Source organism: Trachurus trachurus, assembly GCF_905171665.1.
Source record: "Trachurus trachurus genome assembly, chromosome: 11".
Classification (NCBI taxonomy): Eukaryota; Metazoa; Chordata; class Actinopteri; order Carangiformes; family Carangidae; genus Trachurus; species Trachurus trachurus.
This window is the reverse complement of record NC_139904.1, coordinates 88465-108675: the sequence shown is the minus strand read 5'-3', so window position 1 is coordinate 108675 and position 20211 is coordinate 88465. Positions and strand designations below refer to the sequence as shown.

The 20211-nt window shown below is 46.9% G+C and overlaps 1 protein-coding gene across 2 annotated transcripts in view; it reads right to left on the bottom strand.

Annotated features, from left to right (window-relative positions):
- Nucleotides 1-20211, bottom strand: part of map7d1b (MAP7 domain containing 1b) — a 33963-nt gene that overhangs the window by 6187 nt on the left and 7565 nt on the right. The window contains exons 2-12 of one of the 2 annotated variants that reach the window (XM_083982469.1): nucleotides 16928-17236; nucleotides 16372-16440; nucleotides 15385-15548; nucleotides 11123-11231; nucleotides 9981-10085; nucleotides 7328-7447; nucleotides 5085-5206; nucleotides 4313-4455; nucleotides 2684-2907; nucleotides 2347-2614; nucleotides 1028-1175 (exon numbers count right to left, since the gene is read on the bottom strand). In XM_083982469.1, coding sequence (XP_083838595.1) covers nucleotides 1028-1175; nucleotides 2347-2614; nucleotides 2684-2907; nucleotides 4313-4455; nucleotides 5085-5206; nucleotides 7328-7447; nucleotides 9981-10085; nucleotides 11123-11231; nucleotides 15385-15548; nucleotides 16372-16440; nucleotides 16928-17236 — 1781 coding nt within the window. The remainder of the gene's footprint in view (nucleotides 1-1027; nucleotides 1176-2346; nucleotides 2615-2683; nucleotides 2908-4312; nucleotides 4456-5084; nucleotides 5207-7327; nucleotides 7448-9980; nucleotides 10086-11122; nucleotides 11232-15384; nucleotides 15549-16371; nucleotides 16441-16927; nucleotides 17237-20211) is intronic. The other variant, XM_083982470.1, reaches the window with a different exon arrangement.

Genomic DNA, 20211 nt, shown 5'->3' with positions numbered 1-20211 from the left:
TGAGGGATTTAGAAATAAAGGCCGTCGGCCGTAGTACTGAGCTGTCAGATGCAGCCTGACTCCACTATGCCAAGGCTGCTGTATGGAGCCAGGCAGGCTCAGGCTGCATATCACATCAAATACAGAGATCTATGCGTTATATGAACTAAGTGTAAGTCAGACAAATTGAGTTTATATTCAGATTTAAAAAAAGAAAAAAAAAGAAGAAGAAGCGTAATGCTGTGGGAATAGGGAGGCTGATGGAGTGCGGGAGGTGGGGGGGGGGAGGGGGGGCGCACCCCTAGTTCCGACGTGAAATCGCGGACTGTGAGACGCTGTGAGACGTTACAGCTTGTGATCACAGCGGTACCGTTCAATGAAGTCCTTGTCACGTAATGAGCACTCGTCTTAACGAGGTCTCGAGCGCCGGTAAAAAGGGAACATTTACATTACACAGCAAGATCTTCCTACTTTAGGCCTGCTTACGCCTGGTCTTAGTGAGAAGAGGGCTTAAGACCAGCTGGTGCAACTGGCGTAACTGTGCGACTGGGCTTAGAACGCCAAGTTAGGCCTGGTCTTAGTTAAGACCTGGTCTTAGTTAAGACCTGGTCTTAGTCTTAGTTAAGACCAGGCTTAAGACTAGTTGGTGCAACCGGCCCCAGATCTGTAGTCTGGTCTGTAGTCCGTTGCCGTGACAACAAACTGCTGGTTTCTCTTCATGAAACGTGATGTTTTAAAGGTAGAGGACAGAGTTTTTCTCATGGCACAATTCAACCGGATCACGAAATAAAACTTTAGCTCCCGTTCACTCACATGGAGACTTTTTCAGAGTTGAGTTCCCATGGCGACGTTACTTACTGCTTCCACTTCGGCTCTCTATAGATGCAAGGAACTCCCTCCCAAGATGGCCGCCGCGACGACGTTCCTGACAAGCCCGAATGCGGCATCTACGTGTATCTATCTATGGTTCAGTGTCAAACAGCTGCTGCTGTTTCCATGGCAACTGGGATGGAGACAGTGAGAGTGTCTCCATGGCGACGGGTCTGACCTGTCTCTGCTGCCTCTCCTCCTCCTTCTCCTCCTCCTCCCTCTGAGCTTCATCTCTCCGTCTCTGCTGCTCCGCCATGAAGCGAGCTTCCTCCTCGCGCCGCCGCCGCTCCTCCGCCTCGCGGGCCGCCGCCTCCTCCCGCAGCAGCCTGGTGATGTCACAGTGATGTCACAGTGGTGTCACAGCGATGTCACACAGTGATGTCACACATGGAGCAAACAACACACAGTTTTATCCACCGGAGAACGACGCTGGGTGTCACCATGACGCTCCATTCATTACATTTTAGATTAACGTTAGCTGGGCTAACCGTTAGCTGTTAGCCGTTAGCTGTTAGCCGTTAGCAGTGTCAATAAACAATAACTCAATAAACGGCCCAGCAGATATCCTAGTTCCAACATGACTGAGCTAACTGGAGTAGTTTCATGTCGTGTCCCACAACGGGAGGGTTTTAACAGCTGATGTCCTGCTGTTAGCTTAGCTACTGCTGTTAGCTTAGCTGCTGCTGTTAGCTGTCAGCAGCAGCAAAGCTAACAACTACGACAACCATGACTAATTACAAAAACACACAGAAATAGTAATGTTTGTTCAGTAATTCGTTTTATAGACTTAACAAACATCAGATTTAGTCAAAACGGTTTTGGCAGCCCGGTGCCCCCACATTTGGTGCCTACACCGGTGGCTAACGCTACCAGTTAGCCGCTAACGCTACCAGTTAGCCGCTCGCTAGTACTGGTGGCTAACGCTACCAGTTAGCCGCTAACGCTACCAGTTAGCCGCTCGCTAGACTGCTACTAAAACCCACTTCAGCTGTGGTGTGATGGATCATGGGAAAATAAAGTGGTGGATAAATCCACAAGTTCCCGAACGTCATTTCTGGTGGAATTATATGTTACGTTTCCATGGTTTCAGTCGTTGTATGTACTGATCGGTGTATTGATCTATGTATTGATCGGTGTATTGATCTATGTATTGATCCATGTATTGATCGATACATTGATCAGTGTATTGATCGGTGTATTGATCGGTGTATTGATCGGTGTATTGATCGGTGTATTGATCCGTGTATTGATCGGTGTATAGATCAGTGTATAGATCGGTGTATTGATCCGTGTATAGATCGGTGTATTGATCGGTGTATTGATCCGTGTATTGATCGGTGTATAGATCAGTGTATTGATCGGTGTATTGATCCGTGTATTGATCGGTGTATAGATCAGTGTATAGATCGGTGTATTGATCCGTGTATAGATCGGTGTATTGATCGGTGTATAGATCAGTGTATTGATCGGTGTATTGATCCGTGTATTGATCGGTACCTGTTCCTCAGCTGCTGCTCCTGTCTCTCCTGCTCTTCTCTCTCTCTCTGTTCTCGCGCTCGTCGTCGTTTCTCCGACAGAACGCGAGCAGCTTCCTCCGGGTCGTTGGTTCCCGCTGACGGCTTGTTGCCCGGGGCGACCGGGTCCTTGGTTCCCGCTGACGGCTTGTTGCCGGGGGCGACCGGGTCCTTGGTTCCCGCTGACGGCTTGTTGCCGGGGGCGACCGGCGGGGCGGGGGGGCTAGACGACACCACGATGGCGGGAACATCTGGAACCAATAATCAGCGATCAATATTCAGTCAACAGCCGTCGTCTCCATAGCAACAGCAACACTCACTCTTTTTCTCCTCTGGGATGTCGGGCTTCTTCTCGGTGCTCTGAGCCGTCTCCACGGTAACGGCGGTGACGGCCGGCGGCATCACTCTGGCCGGCGTCTGGGCGCGTTTGGGGCGGGGCTTGTTCCCCGGGGGCGGAGTCTTCTTAGAGGAGGAGGGGGGGAGGGGGGACAGCGGGCGGCGCCGCGGCAACGGGGAGGGGGGGCGGCTCCTGGACCGGGCGGCGCTGGGGGAGGGGGGGGGGGGGGGGGGGGGGGGGGGGGGTGTTAGGGCCGACATGACTCAACACTGCAGCTGTAACGTTATGTTGTGTTGTAGCTACTTTTCATGGTGAAGTCACCGCGACACACACACACAGAGCGGAGAGTCAGTTAATACGCACGAGTAGAACGACAGGAATTCATTTTAAAAAGAATAAACATGACATTACATGACCGAGGAATTAATTAATTCAGATTTAAAATCGGAATAAACCACCCACTTAATTCCGAATAATCATTTTCACTTGGAATTAAAGCAGATATCAGCTTCACGGCCGTTTCGGCTAATGCTGCGTTCAAGGCAGGCTTTTGAAACCGTAAGTTACAGCTTCAAGTCACAACTACGACTTGGTAGCGTTCCAGGTAACCCGTAGCTCGTGTTTTTACCATCCTGTTGTCTGTGAAAGTTCCCTATAACGGCCACTCGTAACTTCCGACCCGTGAACTCGTACCAGATCGAACTGGTATGACTTCACAGGAAGGAAAAACACAAAGTACGAGTTTCTTTGAACGCACCATGAGTTAGCAGCCCCCGCCCTTGTCAGGCATCAATTGGTCCTCGTGCTACGTCACCACATTCACGCGCATCCCTTGGCTGCACACACAGCCCTTCATGCCGTTCTCTCTCCTCATTGGATAACACTTGTATCCCACAAGGAAAATTTTCTCCTCGGGTTACAGCAGAGCAGAGTGACGGAGAGACTCGTGTTTAGGCTGAAATACTTCATGTAAGTGATTGCTGACGGAAAATAGGACTATTTAGGACTTATATTAACAAAAACATTCCACTGATATCTGCTTTAAGTGTTCACATGGTCTGTTTCAAGCGGAATTAATTTTAATTAATTAAAGCTGTCATGTAAACGGGAACATGTGAGTGAACGGTGAGATGATAAAACTCTGTTACGGTTCATGAAGAGAAACCAGCAGTTTGTTGTCACGGCAACAGAAGAATGTGTTTAGTGTGACTACAGATCTGGTGTCGTCACCAACGGACACGGGAAAGGAAGGGCGCCATGTGGTCGCCATGGTGACGTCACTACGCCACCGTGAGTCTCCATGGTTACGGACTCTGAGGAGTTTTATTCTACAACAGTTTTACAACAAACTGCTGGTTTCTCTTCATGAACCGTAACAGAGTTTTATCATCACACCGTTCCCATGGCGACGGTTACTTCCTGTTCCCGCTCAGGCTCCATTGACTCATTATTGATGATGTCACTCACATTGCCAGGAGAGATCTGATTGGTTCAGACGACGTATCGGCTGATATTGATCTATTGAATCTGATCTGACATCATCCGTTTGTTTCCCGTTAACGCGTTCATGTGACAGAGAGGAACCAATCAGAGTGAAGAACTGAGTCGGTACCTCGTCTCTGGTCGGGATCTGGTTGTCGTGGTGACGGGTGGCGTCGTCTGTCTCTTCTTCGGCGCCGTCTCTTTAGACAGAGCGCTCTTCTCTTTCTCGTTCTCCCGCTCTTTTTCTCTCTTCTCTTTCTTCTTCTTATCCCCCTTCACATCACACAAATAACCAGTTAGAACCAGTTATTACCAGTTATTACCTGTTATAACCGGTTATTACCAGTTATAACCTGTTATTACCAGTTATCATTAGTAATAACCGGTTTTTAGTTATAACCAGTTATAACCAGTTATTACCAGTTATTACCTGTTATAACCGGTTATTACCAGTTATAACCAGTTAGAACCGGTTATTATTAGTTATAACCAGTTAGAACCAGTTATTACCAGTTATTACCTGTTATAACCGGTTATTACCAGTTATAACCAGTTAGAACCGGTTATTATTAGTTATAACCAGTTATAACCAGTTATTACCAGTTATTACCTGTTATAACCGGTTATTACCAGTTATAACCAGTTAGAACCGGTTATTATTAGTTATAACCAGTTATAACCAGTTATTACCAGTTATTACCTGTTATAACCGGTTATTACCAGTTATAACCAGTTAGAACCGGTTATTATTAGTTATTACCAGTTAGAACCGGTTATTACCAGGTGCGAGGTCAGGTGTGTGTGTGTGTGTGTGTGTGTGTGTGTGTGTGTGTGTGTGTGTGTGTGTGTGTGTGTGTGTGTGTGTGTGTGTGTGTGTGTGTGAGGTCGTCATGGTTACGTACCGGCGTGGAGCTAGCGCGGCGGTGCCGTTGCGTGATGTCCGGCGTGCTGGCGGAGGAGACTCTCCAGCGCTCGGCGTTGCTGTGGTGACGGTTGCCGGCGGCGCCGAGCGGACTGATGGAAACTGAACGGGAGCGAGAGTCTGAGTGACGTCATCGTTGATTAATGACCTCATCTAGGGTTGGGCGGTATGAGCAAAATCTTATATAACGGTATGAGTAATTTCATATCACGGTAACGGTATATATCACGGTATGTTTTTTCCCCCTGTAAATTCAAGTGCTTAAAATAACCATACTGTCGCATTTGATCATTTTCCTCTTTTATTTTTTAACTTGGATTTCTATTTTTTTTTTTTTTTAAACAAACAGGAAAAATGTCAGAGCAGTCTTGCTCCAGTTAGTGCAATTATATAAAAAGAAATCACAACATCACAAATTTGCATTTTACAAAAATGCCTACAGTCTGTGCTGTCTACGGCTGTTCAAACAGGTCAAACCGGGAAAATCAAAAAAGTTACTTTAGAGTTCCTAAGGTAGTAAGTAACCTTTACAGTCTATGGTAGTACGGGCTCAAATGTCAACAACTGACGGAAAAACGGTGGGTGGGAGGGACGGAAGTGACCATAATAAACAGTGTCCTAGCCTGTCCTACAGTAAAAATGGCACATAGAAAGAGGAGTAAAGCAATATGTTAAGCGGCAATATATATTTAAGCATCAAAGATGTTCAATCAAACCCACATAGTTTGAAATAACGTTTAAAACACACACAGCCAGTGTCACAACTAAGCATAAAAAGCCCGCTAGCTTAATGCTAACGTATAATGTAAAACACCATAGACGGGCTAACAGAAATTAGCATTGCTTATAACCTGACTTACTCCTCTTCTGAAAAACTCTGACCAGTCAAACTTTAGGATGTGTTCGAGGTCTAATTCATCTGTCTAAACATCAGAACTATGACACATGAAACGGTAAACACAGCTGATCGATCGAAAAAAATTACGACTGGAGTGAATTACTTTCACTTTTCACTTTTTCGTCTTGTTGGGCGGGTCGGGCTGCCTCCGTTTCCTCGTGACTCCCACTCATGGATGTATTATATTATGCTCCCACTTCTGCTTTCACTCTCCGCCTCCGCCATGATTGTTATCACTCCGGTAAGCCTCCGGTAACGGTAAAGCTGTTTCTTCTTCGTCGTGCTGATGCAACCACGCCAAGCGGTCTGCTGCAGTGCCGGCTCCCCCGTGTGTCTAGGCGGTGTAACTACAGTGACTCAGAGAGATGCCGCAGACATCTGCTCTTTCTCCGGTATAAACGGTATTGCAAAATCTCTACCGGTAGACATTTTATACCGTCACACGGTATAATACCGTCATACCGCCCAACCCTAACCTCATCTGTTATATATATAGGACGAATCTCCTTGTTGTTTACAACTACTTCCTGGTAGAAAACCAGCATGAGAACAATAGTGACGGACGAGAGTTTCACTATATTTATCTCATTTTTCATGTCACTATATCACCGTTTAGACTAATCTGATGTTTGTAAAGTTTATAAAACCAATGATTGGACAAACATTACTATTTCTGTGTGCACATTTTTGTAATTAGTCATGGTTATCATAGATTAGCCGGGCTAACGGTTAGCTACCTGTTTAACTTTAATAACTCAGTGACTCAAACGCTCCATGAAAAATATTTTCTCCAGCGGATATCTGAGTTCCAACATGACTGAGCTAACTGGAGTAGTTTCATGTGGTGTCCCACAACGGGAGGGTTTTAACAGCTGACGTCCTGCTGTTAGCTTAGCTACCGCCGTTAGCTTAGCTACCGCCGTTAGCTTAGCCACCGTTAGCTGTCCCTGTCAGCTGAGCCACTGATGCTTTCTAGACACTGTGATTCCCCCAAACTGAATAAATACAACACATAGCAACACAAAACACACACACAGAAATAGTAATGTTTCTTCAATCATTTCAGATTTGTCTAAACGGTGATAGGGCGTGAAAAATGTGATATATAGCTAAACTCTCGTTCACATTACAGCTGGTTTTCTACCAGGAAGTAGAATGTAAACAACAAGGAGATTCGGTCTATACTGTATATACTATATATACATATATATACTGTATATACTATATATACATATACTGTATATACTATATATACATATATATACTGTATATACTATATATATATATATATATATACTGTATATACTATATACATGAACACTCACCAGAGTCGTTGTTGCTAAGCAACGTGGCGGCGCTGCGGCTGCGGGCCAGGAAGGAGAGAGTGGGAGTCATGAGTCGCTCCACGATCCGACTCTCCCACGGACTGAGACGCAGGCTACGGCCTGCAGACAGGAAGTGATGTCAGAGTGATGTCACTGGTACAACACACACACACAGAGACACACACACACAGAGACACACAGAGACACACACATGATGCTATTAACGTGGGTGATCTATAAATGTCCTTAAATTATTGAAAACACCACACTGCTCATTCACCAACAATGCAGAGATGTCAGTTCTTTTTCAAAACCCATATTCCTCCACCAGGAGGCGCTGCCATTGGACCGATGCTGTCCTTACCCCCCCCCCCCCCCCCCTGCTGGTCAACTACTACAGAGTCTCCATCAAGTGGCCACTCCTGGTAGAGCAGCTCCCTCAGTCAGCAGAGTCATCCGCTAGTACGGGTTCGATTCTCAGTAGAAGTTGTACCTTTAGTTCATGTGTTTTCTTTTCTCATCATCATTATGATCACATCTGGCTCAAAGTTTGATAATAAATGAGCAAATGAGCAGTCGCTACCGGTCTGGACCGGTCTGTACCAGTCTGTACCAGTCTGTACCAAGGGGGCAGTTGTCGGTCTGTGAAGTGAAGCTCACTTCCGCGTTCAAAAAGCTGCAATCCCCTCGGCTGTCGCTGGGGGCTGGCTCCAGAAGGGAGCAACTCCAATTGAGCCCCATGTTAAAATAGCCGATTTTACAGCTTAAAAAAACATATTTACAGCCTGGTACATTTCATTTTTTTGGTCTCAACCGATAGTTTCTACCCCCGCACACACTCTGAGGGGGGTGAATTTTTTTTTAAACTCTACCGTTTTACTGTTATTAGGTTTAAAGTTCTGGCCAATCAGGGCGCAGAACCGTTGAGTGACAGGTCCGGCGACCGCTGCTACGAGGCCAGTGGGCGGGCTCTCGGCCTCCAAACCAATGGGTGACGTCACGGACGCTACGTCCATTCTTTTTACAGTCTATGGTCTGTACCAGCTGGTACCGGTCTGTAGTAGTAGTGTGAGCTCTTCCTTCTTCTCTCCATGTTCACCTCCCTCCACCGACACCAGTCTCCTTCACCAGCCCCCCCCCCCCCCCCCCCCCCATCCTTCACCATCATGTTTCATGAGGAACTGATGACCCCACCGCCTCCTCCTGTTGCTAAGCAACAGTGGTCCCCCCCCCCCCCCCCCCCTCTCACTGCGGCAGGAGGAGGTGGAAGAATCTGCAGAACGGCTGCTCTGCTGCCATGACGACCAGGATTATTATTACTGTTCACTATTCATCACTTCATATCAGACGATTCAGTTTTTATTTTTCCTTTTCCTCCGAGACCCGCTAGCTAACGACTCTGCTAATTAGCTGCTAGCTGCTAGCGACTAAACACATGCAAACACATACAACATGTTAGCATGCTGGTGTTAGCGTTTAGCTCCGCCCGCCACCGCCGCTCAACAATGGAACAACAAGTCATGTGATGTCACGACAAACAATCATCAATAACGTGGTAACAACACGTAACAACATGAACAGTGTCTCGTTACCATGGAGACGTGGTCACATCAAACAGAAAACCACAACATGATCATGATCATTCAGCAGCGTCACCAAACCACCACCAGAGGGAGGGGGGGGGGGGGGGGGGGAGGGGGGGATGAACCAAAAACATGTCAAAGGTCGAAGGTCATGACTCAGTTAGTCCAGTAGTTTTAAGCCAAAAAAGGGGTCAACGTTGAACAAACTGCAACAGAAGCAAACTCAACTGGTTAGGTATGAGCAAACAGTCCATAATCCAATTACGTATGGCTAATTTGCATACATACAACACCTGATAGACTAAATGGGTTCCATTCAGACCTTAATATTAAGTTTTTTAACTGTAATATGTTAACAAGACTGAACAAGACATTTTCACCAGCTATACCCAATGTTTAGATCAGGTGCTGTATGTATGCAAATTAGCCATACGTAATGTCATACCTGCTCTACTAAGGATGTGGCTGTCTTGAAAAATTGCAGTCATCTTGAAATTTAAAGTGATTTCTTGTCGGTTGACCGATGGAGTCAACTCATTCCAGTTTTCATGCCGGTACCACAGCACCTTTATATATATACATGTGCCGTCAAAACTGTGGAATTTATGCAAATTTATGCAAATTTGCCATGTTATCAAAGAATTTCAAAAAACTTGTAATACATTTTTTGTTTGTCTTAATGTAAGTAATCAACTCAGTAATTTTCATGGAGATATCTAAAGGTTAAACATTTTACCCTATTCAGGTGAGAAACATAATGAATAGGCGTATTATGGGCTATATTTGGGTCTTTTTCTAAACTTTCCCCTAATGGGATTCTTCTGGGCTTTTTCTCCCTCACTCAGGACATGTTGAGGATACAAAACCAGTTGAGTTTGATTCTGTTGCAGTTTGTTCAACCTTTTCTCATAAAACAACTGGACTAAGACGTTGAGGTGAAGAGACGACGTCACAACCACCGACTGAAATTAAAAACCACGATGCAAACGAGCGAGGGAGGGGGAGGGAGGGGGGTGAACGACCATCACCAAGCACAGGCAGCAGAGACCAGACCATAATAACAGTCTTACTTCTGTTGGGGGAGTTCCAGAGCGAGGCCGAGGACTTGGACAGCCTGTTGTTAATCACAGGCTCCGCCCCCCGGGTGAGGGTTACCGTGGAGACCGAGCACCTGCCTGCACCGGAGAAAACAACGCAACAACAACAACTGTTCAGCTCGACCCCCCCGGCTCCCCAGGCCCCGCCCCCCCCAGGCCCCCCAGGCTCGACCCCCCAGGACTGGAACCAACGGACTAGTGTCTCTGAGCTCAAACAGCTTCAGTTCATAAGGAAAATATCCCCTATATACCCTATATACTATAAACCTTTAGTTCATAGGGGAAGTTCGAGGGGGGGGGGGGGGGTTCGACAAAACTTTTCTCTGAATATCACACACTCACACACACACACACACACATCTGTTCAAAAGATCAGTTCAGTGAATCATTCATGAATCGTTCATGAATCGTTAAGTGAATCGTTCAGTGCTTGGCTGGAGCTCCGACTGCTTGAACTGACACAACGATTCATAACTCAGTTCATGTTTCCGCCCTGAGGCTCAGAGTCGCCGTGTGGAGCGTTCGCTGAACGTACGACGCTCGCTGAACGTGCTGCGTTCGCTGAACGTGCGGCGCTCGCTGAACGTGCTGCGTTCGCTGAACGTACGACGCTGAAGCAGCAACAGAGAAAGCTGTGTCACTCATTGAGATTAAATTGTTCCGCACCGTGAAGGCAAGACGTTTGTGGTGCTAAGCATGCTGGGATACCTGATGGCGTGACCCATGTGATCCCAACGCGGCGACTTGCGGCTTTCAGCCTCAGCTTCAGACTTCAGACACAAGTGACATAATGACACGTTCACAAACGCCACCACGCGACTTTCAGGAGCGCGTTCAGTAAATCACACGTTCACGAACTTGTCATTGTGTTGCTTGTCGTACGTTCAGTGAACGCACCGTTTAGCCGGACGTTCAGGTCAAGGAGTGATTCATTCAGTGACTCAAACAACTCGTTCACCAACAACAACACTGGTCAAAACATGATCAACTACTGCCCCCCCCCCCCCCCCCCCCCCCCGTGTGTGTGTGTGTGTGTGTGTGTGTGTGTGTGTGTGTGTGTGTGTGTGTGTGTGTGTGTGTGTGTGTGTGTGTGTGTGTGTGTGTGTCTCTCTCACTCTCTCTGCGTGACGTCTGGTTCAACCCTCCGGCCCACGACCATCTCTGCTGTCTGATCTCCGCCCACGTCTTCTTGGTCGACCTCTTGATGGCGGCTTCGTACCGTTCCTGCAGAGTCACAGTCAGACGGTTAACTTCTGACCTCTGACCCCTGACCTCTAATGACCTCCGACCTCTGACCTCTGACCTCTGACCTCTAATGACCCCTGACCTCTAATGACCTCTAATGACCTCCGACCCCTGACCTCTAATGACCTCTAACCTCTAATGACCTCTGACCTCTAATGACCTCTAACCTCTAATGACCCCTGACCTCTAATGACCTCTGACCTCTGACCCCTAATGACCTCCGACCCCTGACCTCTAACCTCTAATGACCTCTAACCTCTGACCCCTGACCCTTAACCCCGTGTCCACGTCTGCATGTCACTGCCCAATTTGCATCGCTGCCCGATGTGTGTAACTACTGGTCTGCTCATACACAGACCGGCGGCCATCTTTGATGTTGTCTACGGCAACTCCACTGGGACAAACTTCATTTGCCCGATCTGCTTAAAGTTCTGTAAATATAAAATATGGTTCTGTGAAAATGATTTTTTTTTCGTAGGCTACCGCGGACGTCCGTCATCAGACAGCCGCGGCGGTCCCGGCGCTCCGCATGTCAGCCAGACGAGGCGTCTTCCTCCGCCGACGGACACACTCCGTTGTCATGGTGATGAGGCCGGCGAGAACAGACCAGAGTAAACACTAAAAGTCGCCTCTGTTCCTGTTTTCTGAGCATCAAGATCCAAACCACCACAACCAACCCTCAGTTACATTACTAATAAAGTTTTTTTTTTAAAGGTCCATGCTGTGCACTTTTCTCTGGGTTTATCTCCCTATCAAGATGTATCATTGGTTGTGAGTACCTGTGATCTGCTTCATATGGTTTCTACTGCCCCTTTCTGTTGCCTCTTTCTGGAGCTCTAGCAGCCACAAGTCATTTGGCCAATCAGAAGAGAGAATGAGAACCTCTCCTCTGATTGGCTCACTGTGTTTGAGTGGCATGTGGTCGGGCCAGGCCCGCCGATAGGGGGGGACAAACGGGTCTGCTGTCCCGGGCCCAGGAAAGAGGGGGGGCCCACAACTGGGCCCTCATTAAATTGTGGACTTTTTTTTATTATTATTGTCAAATTAGTCCTATGTGGAAAAAGATATGTTTAATACATTTAAGTCTTTCTTATTTGTTTTCTTCCTAATTTTCCTTTAAAATAGTGGTGGTCAAGAACCCCCACCCCCCACCCCAAACACAAAAATGGTTTGGCCCGTGATCGAATTTGTTATTGACGTTATTATTAGTTCAGAAGGCCTACACTCAAAGTGTCTGGTCAGCACAAGTCCGGTGCCCAGAAAAGAAAAGAAAAGAGAAAAAGAGAAGAGGAAAACAAAGGGTTGAGAAATGCTCTAAACAAATATTTAAAAAAATGTAGTGACGGTGAAGCTGGGACAAGTAAAATAGAGCAAGGTAAGTAGTGCGGCCAACCTGGTAACGTAACCTAACTGACGAACGTTAATTTGCCTAGCTTGTGCAAAAGCCTGACAAAACATGTTATCTTTGACAGAAACAGAGAGGAGGGAGGTCAAGCAGCAGTCAGGTGTCAGGAGTCAGGCTACGGATGAGGAGAGAGAGAGGGTGTGTCAGTGTAACGATGGAGCGGAGCGGCAGAGTGAGGCTACAGGTGACAGAGAAGAGAGAGGGTGTGTGTGTCAGTGTCATGGTGGAGCGGAGCGGCAGGCTAACTTTACCCGGTAAAGGGTAAAGGGGGGGGGGTCTCAGTGTCTCAGCATCTCAGCTGGGGTCAGTAAAATGTTTTTCTAACAGGCTGACAGTGACAATCACGTGAAACTGAGGCGAACTCATTCATGGTTGTCTCTGATTATACTGATAACAGCCGACCTCCGATGTAGACGCGCGACGTGCGCGCTCGTTAAAGCGGCGCGTAGCCGCGTGCAGTCGGTGCGACGGCGACGCCGTTTTCCCCCCGTGCATGTGGAGCTGTGCGCCGCGGACATGCACGGTTCCCTACGTTGCTGTGTCAGGCAGGTGTTTCCACGGAGCTCTGCCCCGTTTCAGAGGTGAAGGAAGCCCTGAGTGGAAAGCTGGTGGAAAGACGTCGCCTGTATTGCACCATGCTGACTTAATAAAGTTTCTAAAAAAAAAAAAAAAAAAGTCACCTCCGCGATGTAGAATGTGTTCAATTAAAGTGAAACTAACACATTATATAGGCCTATATGTCCATTACACACTGAATGAAACATCCCATGTCTTTATTTATTCTGTTTATTTTAATAGTAATAATTATGACTAACATTCAGTGAAGACCTAAAAATCAGTATCTCCTAAATTGAAATATTGCAAAGGATTTTTTTTTAAAGCATCTGGAACTACTGGAAATTGACTTTTCCGTGATATTGTAATGTAATTATTTGTTAATGGTGACACCCCCCCCCCCCCCCCCCCCCCCCCCCCGCCAGACAATTCCTCTCTTTTTTGGTCCTGACCCGTTTGCATCCCTGTTACCGGCGGTGACAGAGAAGAGAGAGAGGGGGTGTGTCACGGTGGTGAAGCGGAGCGGCGGAGTGAGGCTACAGGTGACGAAACAGAGGAGTGGGACATAGACGAGAGGAAGAAGAAGACAAGAGAAGAAAACAGAGGAGATGAAGACAGAGGAGAGGAAGACAGGAGAGGGAAAACGGAGGAGAGGATAATTAAGACTGGAGAGGGATACAGAGGAGAGGAGAAGAAGACAGGAGATGAAGACAGAGGAGAGGAAGAGGGGAGGGAGAAATCAGAGGAAGACAGGAGAGGGAAACAGAGGAGAGGAAGACAGAGCAGGAGGAGAGGAAGGAAAGGAGCCGGAGGAAAGGAGGCGAGATGGAGGGGGGGGGGGGCCCATCTAACATTATCTTGTCCCGGGCCCAGCCAAGACTGTCAGCTGGCCTGGGTCGGGCCAATCACAGGCAAGTAACTGAAACCTAAGCTGCATTCATAAAAATTGAAAAAAAAACAACTGGTCACGGTGGGCGGAGTTACCTTGTGTGTGACATCACAGAAAGGAGGAAGTGCTATCTGCTCGTCTTAAAGGGACAGTTCCTACAAATGGGCGGTGTGTGTTTCTCCGTTTATGACCAGTTTGATGCATGGGGCAGTTTATACGTCTATCTATATACATCTATATCATCTATATACGTCTATCTATATACATCTATATCATCTATATACGTCTATATCATCTATATACGTCTATATCATCTATATACGTCTATCTATATACATCTATATCATCTATATACATCTATCTATATACATCTATATCATCTATATACATCTATCTACATCTATATTATCTATATACATCTATCTATATACATCTATATCATCTATATACATCTATCTATATACATCTATATCATCTATATACGTCTATCTATATACATCTATATCATCTACTGTATATACGTGGCCCAGAGAAAACATAACCACAATCACATTTTTCATGCCATGGGGCCTTTAAATAAAAAGATAAAGTGTCTCTGGCGACGCACACAGGGCAGTGATGCTAAGTCAATTCAACTAAGTTTGTCCAGGTGGAGTTGCCGTACGTAGCTGACACAAATTGGGTAGCGATGCAAATCGAGCAGCGCCCTAATGAATTTTGTCCAAGTGGAGTTGCCGTAGACAGCGGTCAAAGATGGCGGCTAGTTTGCGCATGCGCAGACCAGTAGGCCTACTTACACAAATCGGGCAGCGACAATGCACGCTGACATGCGTCTGTTAGCAGCAGCGTAGCGGCTGTTAGTCTAGCTTAGCGGCTGTTAGCTTAGCGGCTGGTAGCCTAGTGTAGCGGCTGCTGTTAGCCTAGTGTAGCGGCTGTTAGCCTAGCTTAGCGGCTATTAGCCTAGCCTAGCGGCTGTTAGCCTAGCTTAGCGGCTGTTAGCTGTTTTCCTTTTTGTGTGTGTGTGTATGTGTTGTGCTGTTTATTGTTTATCGTTTATTGTATACAATAAACGATAAACAATAAACAATATACAATATATTGTATATTGTATATTGTTTATTGTTTATTGTTTGGACCCAAACGTTATGTTTTTAATGATTTGTGTCAATAAATTAACTAACTAACTAACTAGCGGCTGTTAGCCTAGCTTAGTGGCTGTTAGCCTAGCTTAGCGGCTGTTAGCCTAGCGTAGCGGCTGTTAGCCTAGCTTAGCATGACGTCACCTTGTTCTTCTCCAGTTTCTGCCGCTGCTTCTCCTCCAGCAGCGCTCGGCGTTTCTCCGTCTTCAGCCGCTGCTCCTCCAGCTTCCTCCGCCGCTCCTCCAGCTGACTCTCCCTCAGACGCCGCGCCTTCTCCTCCTTCTCCAGCCACTGGGCTTTCTTGGCCGCTAAGCGTTGCCACGGAAACACCAATTGACATTCAGACAGAGATGAGAGATTCTATTGAAACAGTTGAGCAGCGCGAAAGAAAAACGAATAACAAACAAGTTGAGCTGGAACCAGACTGAAACCATCCACCACTGAAAGTTTCAGCTTCTAGTTTTCCATTAAACAACCACATCACTGATATATAATATAATAATAATATATATAATCAATGAGAACGCTGACTGGACACGTTTCATCCTCAGGGAGAAACTAGAGCTCGTCTTTCAAGAAACATGTTCTGAGAAGTTTTATTCTACAGCCACAAAGTCAAACCATGATTATATGTGTGAGTCGTCATCAGGTCCAAAACAACGTTAAAACCTCAGAGGAGTCACCGGGTTCATGAGTTCCTCCTGAACTACAACCAAGGAGCAAAAACCATCCAATCAGGGAGGAGGTGGAATGGGCCAGATGTTTGAGCAGCAGGAGATGAAACTGAGTTGGGTTTGACTTTTCCACAATGGGTCAAATGAGGGTGAAGCTCTGAGGGTGAAGCTCTGAGGGTGAATGAAGCTCTTACCTTGCAGCTGAGTTTGCTGTTCTGAGAGCCGTGCAAAGAGAAACATTGAGTCAGTCCAGTCGGAGCAAACACACAGGTTATAAACAGACTCAGTTAGTGACGTTGAGCTCATGCTTCATGCATCATCATCAGGTTTTAGTGATGTTGAGTTCATGCTTCATGGTTTTAGTGACGTTGAGCTCATGCTTCATGCATCATCATCAGGTTTTAGTGACGTTGAGTTGATGCATCATCGTCAGGTTTTAGTGGCTCTGGTTCCTCACCGATGTATCTGGCTCTCTCTTCTCTTCGCTCTCTGGCCAGTTTCTGACGTTGCTCTGAACTCACTGAATCTGTGTGAAGAAGAAACAGAACAAAGCTCTCAGATACAAGAGGAACTACGTTTCCCATCAGGCCTTGGGGCGTCCGCCCCGCTTCACCTCATCCCCTTTATATCAGTGTTGTTGTTTTTGCTTTTACTTGTTATTTGATCCGTCAGCGTCTCAATGAGGCATCACAACAATAAACAATGTCATAAGTAAAAGAATGTTATGTCAAAATGTAAAAAAGCAAAAGAGAAGAAAAGATTATGATAAAGATTTTTATTCTGTGGGTAATGGGGGCGGGACTAGATCAGCTTTAGCTTCTCCTGCTTTCCCTTTCAGCCATGTGTGTTGTATTATTGAACTAAGATGAAGTGTGATGATGATGATTTAAATTGACATGCCCCAAATAAACAAATTGATTGATACACACAACGTATTCTTCTGAGGCTTCATGTGACACACTTCCTGTTTACCTCAGTCGCTCTGACACTGAAGGACAGGGGCGTGACTCTACCTTTCTTGGGCTGGGGGCTGCTGCCTGAGCCCGGGGTGGGGGGCCGGGGGTCCGTCTTGGAGGAGGCATCTGTTCTGGTGGGGGTCTCGGTCCTGGTGGGGGTCTCGGTCCTGGTGGGGGTCTCGGTCCTGGTGGGGGTCTCGGTCCTGGTGGGGGTCTCGGTCCTGGTGGGGGTCTCGGTGGTCTCGGTGTTGAGGCTGGAGTCGGTGTTAGGAGAGAGGTCTGACACGGCCGAGTCACCGGGAGTCAGGAGGTCTAGAGACTCGTCCCCATCGTGGACGGATGAAGACTCTGTCTGGAGCAGCAGAGCTGCAGACGAGACACAGAAACATCCGGTTTAATACGACAGTTTGATTTAATAGACCCTGACCCCTGACCCCTGACCCCTGACCCCTGACCCTATACGGCCCTCTGAGGAGTTGGAGTTGGATTCATTCCTAAATTACACATTTCATGTAATTTAGTGACAGTTCCAGTGAATATTACGAAATAACTGTTGCCAACTGCAGCTTTAAGGGCTCTACTTTCCTGGTGCAACTCAGGGTGGCGCAGCGAGTCGAACCCTGGTGCAGCCGGCGCAGTGGTATTTTCCTCCGGTGCAACAACGTGCGCAGCGGATTTGATAAATTGGCAGACTGCTGTGCGCCGAGATGGGAGTGGTCGCGCAGCAGGGGGAGGTGTCGACAGATTCGCCGTGGCGCAGTGACAATTTGTTGCCGATAGACCGCGCGGAGAATGCGCCGAAAGCTCGCCAGCTCCAACCTGGTCTAATGTCAGCGCAAGGCGAAGCGCAGCCAGCGCAGTGGCAATTTGACTGTCCAGCGCACAGTGCAGACACGTCACCAAGACCTCACAGGCAGGTTTCCACAGTTCCAGGCACATTTAAATGCAATTAATAATCACAATAACCACTATTTATTGTAACTATCTGAATCAGCACATACACGTATCTATATCGATTGTCCCGTCACACTGATGACAGATCAAAGGCTGTCGGCAGCGTAATGGAAACTCAACCTGACTGAATTAACACAGATGAAACCAGGGAGGGACTGGGACAGCCGTGGATGTCCCAAGACCAGGACAGTGAGGGTCGCTGGTGTGTTGACACTACACACTGTGCCGTTGCGATGATCCGCTATATTTATTTATTTACTTATTGATTTATTAGGGGCCAGCGCCGCATCGTCACGCGACCATAACAAATAAAACTGAAAACAAATAAACTATCATCTCTCACAGCAAACCACAATCAGCCTGGCATCATAGTGAGCAGATATTAACATCTCCCCTCTCAGGTAAATTCTAAAGAAAAAGGAAAAAGAGAAACGCTCCGTGATGCCTCCTTCACGCACAGCTGTTTGTTTATGTTGTGATCTGTGCACACGGGTTTAAATATAGGTTACTAAATATGAGTGTCTTTATCAATGGAAAAGGTGTGTGTGTGTGTGTGTGTGTGTGTGTGTGTGTGTGTTTGTTTTTTTTGTTTTTTTACTAGGCAACAGCTCTCAACCTGGATAACATCATAACCTCCTCCCTCCCAGACTACTTTTGCATCATCAGCCCGTGAGGTCTGTTCGCGAGACCGGACACTGCAGCTTGGACCGGACCAGAACATCAGTTTCCTCCCGTCTCACTTGCTGTGAGAGATGATAGTTTATTTGTTTTCAGTTTTATTTGTTATGGTCGCGTAACGATGCGGCTCAATAAATCAATAACCTAAATAAATAAATATAGCAGATCATCGCAACGGCACAGTGTGTAGTGTCAACACAGCAGCAACATGCAGTCATCCACCCTCACTGTCCTGCTCTTGGGACGTCCACGGCTGCTTTTTTGTCCAGTCCCTCCCTGGTTTCATCTGTGTTAATTCAGTCAGGGGGGGGGGGGGCAGGGGGGCAGCTGAGTCACAGCGTAGCTTCAGTCGTGTAGCTTCAGTCTTGTAGCTTCAGTCTTGTAGCTTCAGTCTTGTACCTTCAGTCGTGTAGCTTCAGTCTTGTAGCTTCAGTCGTGTAGCTTCAGTCACGTAGCTTCAGTCTTGTAGCTTCAGTCGTGTAGCTTCAGTCGCGTAGCTTCAGTCGCGTAGCTTCAGTCGCGTAGCTTCAGTCACGTAGCTTCAGTCACGTAGCTTCAGTCTTGTAGCTTCAGTCTTGTAGCTTCAGTCTTGTAGCTTCAGTCATGTAGCTTCAGTCTTGTAGCTTCAGTCGTGTAGCTTCAGTCGTGTAGCTTCAGTCTTGTAGCTTCAGTCTTGTAGCTTCAGTCTTGTAGCTTCAGTCACGTAGCTTCAGTCACGTAGCTTTAGTCTTGTAGCTTCAGTCACGTAGCTTCAGTCACGTAGCTTCAGTCTTGTAGCTTCAGTCACGTAGCTTCAGTCACGTAGCTTCAGTCTTGTAGCTTCAGTCTTGTAGCTTCAGTCGTGTAGCTTCAGTCACGTAGCTTCAGTCACGTAGCTTCAGTCTTGTAGCTTCAGTCGTGTAGCTTCAGTCTTGTAGCTTCAGTCTTGTAGCTTCAGTCACGTAGCTTCAGTCACGTAGCTTCAGTCTTGTAGCTTCAGTCACGTAGCTTCAGTCTTGTAGCTTCAGTCGTGTAGCTTCAGTCTTGTAGCTTCAGTCTTGTAGCTTCAGTCACGTAGCTTCAGTCACGTAGTTTCAGTCTTGTAGCTTCAGTCACGTAGCTTCAGTCTTGTAGCTTCAGTCTTGTAGCTTCAGTCTTGTAGCTTCAGTCTTGTAGCTTCAGTCACGTAGCTTCAGTCGTGTAGCTTCAGTCTTGTAGCTTCAGTCGTGTAGCTTCAGTCGTGTAGCTTCAGTCGTGTAGCTTCAGTCGTGTAGCTTCAGTCTTGTAGCTTCAGTCACGTAGCTTCAGTCTTGTAGCTTCAGTCACGTAGCTTCAGTCACGTAGCTTCAGTCTTGTAGCTTCAGTCTTGTAGCTTCAGTCTTGTAGCTTCAGTCTTGTAGCTTCAGTCGTGTAGCTTCAGTCTTGTAGCTTCAGTCTTGAAGCTTCAGTCTTGTAGCTTCAGTCACGTAGCTTCAGTCTTGTAGCTTCAGTCTTGTAGCTTCAGTCTTGAAGCTTCAGTCACGTAGCTTCAGTCATGTAGCTTCAGTCTTGTAGCTTCAGTCTTGTAGCTTCAGTCACGTAGCTTCAGTCACGTAGCTTCAGTCTTGTACCTTCAGTCGTGTAGCTTCAGTCTTGTAGCTTCAGTCTTGTAGCTTCAGTCTTGTAGTTTCAGTCTTGTAGCTTCAGTCTTGTAGTTTCAGTCTTGTAGCTTCAGTCACGTAGCTTCAGTC